Raw genomic sequence first — 9,518 nt, 5'->3', positions numbered from 1 at the left:
AACCATTCTAATATACTGATTTAATAACTTTTATTATCAGTGTTGGAAACAGTTGTACTGCTTAATATTTGTTTTGGAACCTGTGATACTTTTTTAAGATTCTTTGATGAACAAAAAGTTCAAAACAACAGCATATATTCAAAATAGAAATATTTTCTAACAATATAAGTCTTTACTATCACTTTTTAAAAATTAAAATTTTAAAAATATTGAACCTAAACTTTGAATGAGGTGTTAAACATTTCTGTTTGAAATAAATGCTGTTCTTTTTTAACTTTTTTTTTTTAAATCAAAGAATCCTGAAAAAAGTATCACAGGTTCCAAAAAAAAAAAAAAAAAACTTTTTCTGTATTTTTAAGCGGCAGTATAAGTACAAATACATGATTATGTTGTACTTAATTTTGTTTCTGCCGATTTGAATTAATAAAAATCTTTAATGAATTAAAAATGTTTGATTATAACAGTATTTGTATAAGGGAGTAACTATGCTGTTGTCATGAAAATACATTATAATGGTCCTAGAATTTGGGGTGAAATATGACCCAGACATTTGTTCAAGAGACTCATCTAACATGATTTGTGTGATATTTTTAAATGCAAGCAGAAAACAGAACTGAAAAGGCTGAACTCACGTAGACAGTGCAAGATGAACAGACAGTGATGTTGTTTCTATAGTGATCGCAGAAGTGCTCAGAATAAGATAAAATGTGACCTGACATAAGAAATTCATCGTCAATATCAGTTTCTTGAAAGTTAGAATTGTGTAAGTGTACACACGAGACTGTTACTGTACCGTCGCTTCTCTTTTCAGTGGATTGCCGAGTTCACACAGCGCCTGAGAGCCGTTCTGATTGACTTCACACAACACCTTCAAAACAAGAACACACAACACAGCCAGGATTAGGAAATCATAAGAATTATGATTAAGAAGAGAAAGACTGGCTGTCACAGATACAAACACACCTGCTGTCCCATGAGTGCAGAGTACGAGAGCGTGTTTGGCAGAGACACCAGTAGCTGAGCGGCATGGGCATCATCTCCATCTTCCTGTGGGTTTTCTGGGTCAGATGGCATGTTAGTCACTGTAACCTCCAGCACTACTGACCTCTGATCCGACAGAGAAAAGACTGGCACATCAGAGTCATCTCTAAACACAGAGCATGTGGAAGAAATTAAAATAATGAAGGCCTCCTGACTGCTGAGTAGAGTGTAAACTATCAGAGCCAGATTAAGACTCTGAATATGTTTAAGGCAAAGCATGTCAGCACTCTGTAGATGTGCTCTGCTTACACTGTAAGCATGCAGTGACTAAGCCAGAATGGACAGAAATATGTGTATGAGCACTTACTGTGGTAGAGGAGTGAAGGTATTTGAAATGTGTGCTTTTGTGCCAAACTGATAGGAGAGTTGAAGGTTGCTCTGGCATATTTTATCCTCACCACACCCTTCTCTGACAAAATTGACCTGAGAAGTAGACAGAAAGCTTGCACTAAGCACATCAATTTTTACAGCTTGATACCTTTTTTTCCTGATTGGATTCTGGAACTCCCATTTCATGAATGTTACATAAAGGATAATGTACAGACAGCTAGTCATTATCACAAAATAAACCCTGACATCAAGTGGACCACAAAATATATGACTACTTACCAAATTAATACATGGGCATGCAATATAAATTGTTGTATAATGAGTGTAATATTGCAATATGCAGCGCTGAGTGTAAATGCTTTTATTATGTAAAGATTTAGGGCAGCACAACTATGGCAAAACTGTACATTAATGTAGATTTTGACCATGGTACAAGCAAATTTAGATCCGCTTCAGTTTGCCTATAGGTCCGGTAGGGGTGTTGACGATGTGATAAGAACTATCATGACATGCTATGTAATATTAAACATGATACTGGCACATCTTGAGGGTGCAAAGACATTTGTGTGACTAGTTTTTATCGATTTTTCATCTGCCTTTAACTGTATCCAGCCTCATATCTTGGCAGAAAGGTTGAGTAGGGTTTGTAATGTTGTTCCTGTTGATATGTTGGCTGATGGATTTTTTAACTAATAGGTCTCAACATGTGAAAGTTAATGGTGTTTTATCTGATGTACTTTTTTCTTCGACTGGGTCACCGCAAGGATGCGTTCTTTCACCTCGTTTATTTGTGCTTTATACTAATGAGTGTCAAACACAACTAGAGAGGAGTTATATCATCAAGTTTGTGGATGATTCTGTGATTGTTTCCCTTTTAAACTGTGAGGACCTTGATCATGGTTCTGTATTGGCAGATTTTGTTGATTGGTGTGATTTGTCCTATTTGGACATTAATGTAATTAAAACTAAAGAGATGATTATAGATTTTAGGAAGAATCCTACAGTCATTTCTCCTATGGATTTTAATGATCATGTTGTCGAGACTGTACATCAGTTTAAATACCTTGGTACTGTTAAAGAAAAGTTTATTTTTGAGGCTCAGGTGGATGCTGTGTATAAGAAAGCTCACCAACAAATGTTTTATTTGCGGAAGCTTGGTAGTTTTAATGTGGACAGTAGTTTTATGTACTTGTTGTATTGAATCTGTTATTAGTTTCTTATTTGTGTGCTGGTTTGGGTCACTTAATGTAAGAAATATAAACAGACTGCAGGGTATTTTTAAAGTGTGTGGTAAGATTGCTGGCATCACTTTAAACTAGATAAAAAGTTTGTTAGCAAACTTTAAGTTGGCTTGCGAAAGCCTAGCCAGTAAGTTTTAAGTAGTTTAAAAGCTTTTAGTTTAAAGAAAGTTTAAAGGTTTTCAGTTTGAAATAGTTTTAGTTTGATTATTAAAGTTTGAAGATAGATAGGCTAGATAGATATAAATAGTTTGAAAATAGATAGATTTATAGATATAAATAGTTAGAAGATATAAATAGTTTGAATGTGAATAGATGCTAAGGTGTTGCTATGCGGTTGCTAAGGTACCCAGGGTGGTTGCTAAGGTGTTGCTATGCGGTTGCTAGCATTATTTAAGCAAGACTAGCAAGTTGTTAACATGATTTTTAGCATGACTAGCAAGTCGCTAGCATGATTTTAGCATGACTAGCAAGTCGCTAGCATGATTTTAGCATGACTAGCAAGTCGCTAGCATGATTTTAGCACGACTAGCAAGTCGCTAGCATGATTTTAGCATGACTAGCAAGTCACTAGCATGATTTTAGCATTATTTTAGCATGACTAGCAAAGTCGCTAGCATGATTCTAGCATGACTAGCAAGTCGCTAGCATGATTCTAGCGTGACTAGCAAGTCGCTAGCATGATATTAGCATGACTAGCAAGTCGCTAGCATGATTTTAGCAAGACTAGCAAGTCGCTAGCATGATTTTAGCATGACTAGCAAGTCGCTAGCATGATTTTAACACGACAAGCAAGTCGCTAGCATCATTTTAGCACGACTAGCAAGTCGCTAGCATGATTTTAGCATGACTAGCAAGTCACTAGCATGATTTTAGCATTATTTTAGCATGACTAGCAAAGTCGCTGCATGATTCTAGCATGACTAGCAAGTCGTTAGCATGATATTAGCATGACTAGCAAGTTGCTAGCATGATTTTAGCAAGACTAGCAAGTCGCTAGCATTATTTAAGCAAGACTAGCAAGTCGCTAACATAATTTTTAGCATGACTAGCAAGTCGCTAGCATGATTTTACCATGACTAACAAGTCGCTAGAATGATTTTAGCATGACTAGCAAGTCGCTAGCATGATTTTAGCACGACTAGCAAGTCGTTAGCATGATTTTAGCGCAACTAGCAAGTCGCTAGCATGATTTTAGCATGACTAGTAAGTCGCTAGCATGATTTTAGCATTATTTTAGCATGACTAGCAAAGTCGCTAGCATGATTTTACCATGACTAGCAAGTCGCTAGCATGATTTTAACATGACTAGCAAGTCGCTAGCATGATTTTAGCATGACTAGCAAGTCGCTAGCATGATTTTAGCAAGACTAGCAAGTCGCTAGCATGATTTTAGCATTATTTTAGCATGACTAGCAAAGTCGCTAGCGTGATTCTAGCATGACTAGCAAGTCGCTAGCATGATTTTAGCATGACTAGCAAGTCGCTAGCATGATTTTATCATTATTTTACCATGACTAGCAAGTCGCTAGCATGATTTTAGCATTATTTTAGCATGACTAGCAAGTCGCTAGCATGATTTTAGCATGACTAGCAAGTCGCTAGCATGATTTTAGCATGACTACCAAGTCACTAGCATGATTTTAGCATTATTTTAGCATGACTAGCAAAGTCGCTAGCATGATTCTAGCATGACTAGCAAGTCGCTAGCATGATTTCAGCATTATTTTAGCATGACTAGCAAGTCGCTAGCATGATTTTAGCATTATTTTAGCATGACTAGCAAGTCGCTAGCATGATTTTAGCATTATTTTAGCATGACTAGCAAGTCGCTAGCATGATTTTAGCATGACTACCAAGTCGCTAGCATGATTTTAGCATTATTTTAGCATGACTAGCAAAGTCGCTAGCATGATTCTAGCATGACTAGCAAGTCGCTAGCATGATTTTAGCATGACTAGCAAGTCGCTAACATGATTTTATCATTATTTTAGCATGACTAGCAAGTCGCTAGCATGATTTTATCATTATTTTAGCATGACTAGCAAGTCGCTAGCATGATTTTAGCATTATTTTAGCATGACTAGCAAGTAGCAAGCATGATTTTAGCATGACTAGCAAGTCGCTAGCATGATTTTAGCACGACTAGCAAGTCGCTAGCATGATTTTAGCATGACTACCAAGTCGCTAGCATGATTTTAGCATTATTTTAGCATGACTAGCAAGTAGCAAGCATGATTTTAGCATGACTAGCAAGTCGCTAGCATGATTTTAGCACGACTAGCAAGTCGCTAGCATGATTTTAGCATGACTACCAAGTCGCTAGCATGATTTTAGCATTATTTTAGCATGACTAGCAAAGTTGCTAGCATGATTTTAGCATGACTAGCAAGTCGCTAGCATGATTTTATCATTATTTTAGCATGACTAGCAAAGTTGCTAGCATGATTTTAGCATGACTAGCAAGTCGCTAGCATGATTTTATCATTATTTTAGCATGACTAGCAAGTCGCTAGCATGATTTTAGCATTATTTTAGCATGACTAGCAAGTAGCAAGCATGATTTTAGCATGACTAGCAAGTCGCTAGCATGATTTTAGCACGACTAGCAAGTCGCTAGCATGATTTTAGCATGACTACCCAGTCGCTAGCATGATTTTAGCATTATTTTAACATGACTAGCAAAGTTGCTAGCATGATTCTAGCATGACTAGCAAGTCGCTAGCATGATTTTAGCATGACTAGCAAGTCGCTAGCATGATTTTAGCATGACTACCCAGTCGCTAGCATGATTTTAACATTATTTTAACATGACTAGCAAGTTGTTAACATGATTTTTAGCACGACTAGCAAGTCGCTAGCATGATTTTAGCATGACTACCCAGTCGCTAGCATGATTTTAGCATTATTTTAACATGACTAGCAAAGTTGCTAGCATGATTCTAGCATGACTAGCAAGTCGCTAGCATGATTTTAGCATGACTAGCAAGTCGCTAGCATGATTTTAGCATGACTACCCAGTCGCTAGCATGATTTTAGCATGATTTTAACACGACAAGCAAGTCGCTAGCATCATTTTAGCACGACTAGCAAGTCGCTAGCATGATTTTAGCACGACTAGCAAGTCACTAGCATGATTTTAGCATTATTTTAGCATTACTAGCAAAGTCGCTGCATGATTCTAGCATGACTAGCAAGTCGTTAGCATGATATTAGCATGACTAGCAAGTTGCTAGCATGATTTTAGCAAGACTAGCAAGTCGCTAGCATTATTTAAGCAAGACTAGCAAGTCGCTAACATAATTTTTAGCATGACTAGCAAGTCGCTAGCATGATTTTACCATGACTAACAAGTCGCTAGAATGATTTTAGCATGACTAGCAAGTCGCTAGCATGATTTTAGCACGACTAGCAAGTCGTTAGCATGATTTTAGCGCAACTAGCAAGTCGCTAGCATGATTTTAGCATGACTAGTAAGTCGCTAGCATGATTTTAGCATTATTTTAGCATGACTAGCAAAGTCGCTAGCATGATTTTACCATGACTAGCAAGTCGCTAGCATGATTCTAGCATGACTAGCAAGTCGCTAGCATGATTTTAGCATGACTAGCAAGTCGCTAGCATGATTTTATCATTATTTTACCATGACTAGCAAGTCGCTAGCATGATTTTAGCATTATTTTAGCATGACTAGCAAGTCGCTAGCATGATTTTAGCATGACTAGCAAGTCGCTAGCATGATTTTAGCATGACTACCAAGTCACTAGCATGATTTTAGCATTATTTTAGCATGACTAGCAAAGTCGCTAGCATGATTCTAGCATGACTAGCAAGTCGCTAGCATGATTTCAGCATTATTTTAGCATGACTAGCAAGTCGCTAGCATGATTTTAGCATTATTTTAGCATGACTAGCAAGTCGCTAGCATGATTTTAGCATTATTTTAGCATGACTAGCAAGTCGCTAGCATGATTTTAGCATGACTACCAAGTCGCTAGCATGATTTTAGCATTATTTTAGCATGACTAGCAAAGTCGCTAGCATGATTCTAGCATGACTAGCAAGTCGCTAGCATGATTTTAGCATGACTAGCAAGTCGCTAGCATGATTTTATCATTATTTTAGCATGACTAGCAAGTCGCTAGCATGATTGTATCATTATTTTAGCATGACTAGCAAGTCGCTAGCATGATTTTAGCATTATTTTAGCATGACTAGCAAATAGCAAGCATGATTTTAGCATGACTAGCAAGTCGCTAGCATGATTTTAACACGACTAGCAAGTCGCTAGCATGATTTTAGCATGACTACCAAGTCGCTAGCATGATTTTAGCATTATTTTAGCATGACTAGCAAAGTTGCTAGCATGATTTTAGCATGACAAGCAAGTCGCTAGCATGATTTTATCATTATTTTAGCATGACTAGCAAAGTTGCTAGCATGATTTTAGCATGACTAGCAAGTCGCTAGCATGATTTTATCATTATTTTAGCATGACTAGCAAGTCGCTAGCATGATTTTAGCATTATTTTAGCATGACTAGCAAGTAGCAAGCATGATTTTAGCATGACTAGCAAGTCGCTAGCATGATTTTAGCACGACTAGCAAGTCGCTAGCATGATTTTAGCATGACTACCCAGTCGCTAGCATGATTTTAGCATTATTTTAACATGACTAGCAAAGTTGCTAGCATGATTCTAGCATGACTAGCAAGTCGCTAGCATGATTTTAGCATGACTAGCAAGTCGCTAGCATGATTTTAGCATGACTACCCAGTCGCTAGCATGATTTTAGCATTATTTTAACATGACTAGCAAGTTGTTAACATGATTTTTAGCATGACTAGCAAGTCGCTAGCATGATTTTAGCATGACTAGCAAGTCGCTAGCATGATTTTAGCATGACTAGCAAGTCGCTAGCATGATTTTAGCACGACTAGCAAGTCGCTAGCATGGTTTTAGCATGACTAGCAAGTCACTAGCATGATTTTAGCATTATTTTAGCATGACTAGCAAAGTCGCTAGAATGATTCTAGCATGACTAGCAAGTCGCTAGCATGATTCTAGCGTGACTAGCAAGTCGCTAGCATGATATTAGCATGACTAGCAAGTCGCTAGCATGATTTTAGCAAGACTAGCAAGTCGCTAGCATGATTTTAGCATGACTAGCAAGTCGCTAGCATGATTTTAACACGACAAGCAAGTCGCTAGCATGATTTTAGCACGACTAGCAAGTCACTAGCATGATTTTAGCATTATTTTAGCATGACTAGCAAAGTCGCTGCATGATTCTAGCATGACTAGCAAGTCGTTAGCATGATATTAGCATGACTAGCAAGTTGCTAGCATGATTTTAGCAAGACTAGCAAGTCGCTAGCATTATTTAAGCAAGACTAGCAAGTCGCTAACATAATTTTTAGCATGACTAGCAAGTCGCTAGCATGATTTTACCATGACTAACAAGTCGCTAGAATGATTTTAGCATGACTAGCAAGTCGTTAGCATGATTTTAGCACGACTAGCAAGTCGTTAGCATGATTTTAGCGCAACTAGCAAGTCGCTAGCATGATTTTAGCATGACTAGTAAGTCGCTAGCATGATTTTAGCATTATTTTAGCATGACTAGCAAAGTCGCTAGCATGATTTTACCATGACTAGCAAGTCGCTAGCATGATTTTAACATGACTAGCAAGTCGCTAGCATGATTTTAGCATGACTAGCAAGTCGCTAGCATGATTTTAGCACGACTAGCAAGTCGCTAGCATGATTTTAGCATTATTTTAGCATGACTAGCAAAGTCGCTAGCGTGATTCTAGCATGACTAGCAAGTCGCTAGCATGATTTTAGCATGACTAGCAAGTCGCTAGCATGATTTTATCATTATTTTACCATGACTAGCAAGTCGCTAGCATGATTTTAGCATTATTTTAGCATGACTAGCAAGTCGCTAGCATGATTTTAGCATGACTAGCAAGTCGCTAGCATGATTTTAGCATGACTACCAAGTCACTAGCATGATTTTAGCATTATTTTAGCATGACTAGCAAAGTCGCTAGCATGATTCTAGCATGACTAGCAAGTCGCTAGCATGATTTCAGCATTATTTTAGCATGACTAGCAAGTCGCTAGCATGATTTTAGCATTATTTTAGCATGACTAGCAAGTCGCTAGCATGATTTTAGCATTATTTTAGCATGACTAGCAAGTCGCTAGCATGATTTTAGCATGACTACCAAGTCGCTAGCATGATTTTAGCATTATTTTAGCATGACTAGCAAAGTCGCTAGCATGATTCTAACATGACTAGCAAGTCGCTAGCATGATTTTAGCATGACTAGCAAGTCGCTAGCATGATTTTATCATTATTTTAGCATGACTAGCAAGTCGCTAGCATGATTTTAGCATTATTTTAGCATGACTAGCAAGTAGCAAGCATGATTTTAGCATGACTAGCAAGTCGCTAGCATGATTTTAGCACGACTAGCAAGTCGCTAGCATGATTTTAGCATTATTTTAGCATGACTAGCAAGTAGCAAGCATGATTTTAGCATGACTAGCAAGTCGCTAGCATGATTTTAGCACGACTAGCAAGTCGCTAGTATGATTTTAGCATGACTACCCAGTCGCTAGCATGATTTTAGCATTATTTTAACATGACTAGCAAAGTTGCTAGCATGATTCTAGCATGACTAGCAAGTCGCTAGCATGATTTTAGAATGACTAGCAAGTCGCTAGCATGATTTTAGCAAGACTAGCAAGTCGCTAGCATGATTTTAGCATGACTAGCAAGTCGCTAGCATGATTTTAGCATGACTAGCAAAGTCGCTAGCATGATTTTAGCATGACTAGCAAGTTGCTAACATGATTTTAGCACAACTAGCAAGTCGCTAGCATGATTTTAGCATGACTA

At 37.7% G+C, this 9,518-nt stretch overlaps 1 protein-coding gene across 1 annotated transcript in view; it reads right to left on the bottom strand.

Moving 5' to 3' along the window:
- The window catches only part of itga7 (integrin, alpha 7), a 62,471-nt gene that overhangs the window by 11,261 nt on the left and 41,692 nt on the right, over window positions 1–9,518 (bottom strand). The window contains exons 14-18 of the mRNA XM_073825550.1: window positions 1,349–1,464; window positions 964–1,147; window positions 794–868; window positions 633–712; window positions 485–518 (exon numbers count right to left, since the gene is read on the bottom strand). Coding sequence (XP_073681651.1) covers window positions 485–518; window positions 633–712; window positions 794–868; window positions 964–1,147; window positions 1,349–1,464 — 489 coding nt within the window. The remainder of the gene's footprint in view (window positions 1–484; window positions 519–632; window positions 713–793; window positions 869–963; window positions 1,148–1,348; window positions 1,465–9,518) is intronic.

The sequence above is a fragment of the Garra rufa genome, chromosome 20, assembly GCF_049309525.1.
Source record: "Garra rufa chromosome 20, GarRuf1.0, whole genome shotgun sequence".
Taxonomy (NCBI): Eukaryota; Metazoa; Chordata; class Actinopteri; order Cypriniformes; family Cyprinidae; genus Garra; species Garra rufa.
The sequence above is the reverse complement of the archived record's forward strand: the minus strand, read 5'-3'. Positions and strand labels throughout refer to the sequence as shown.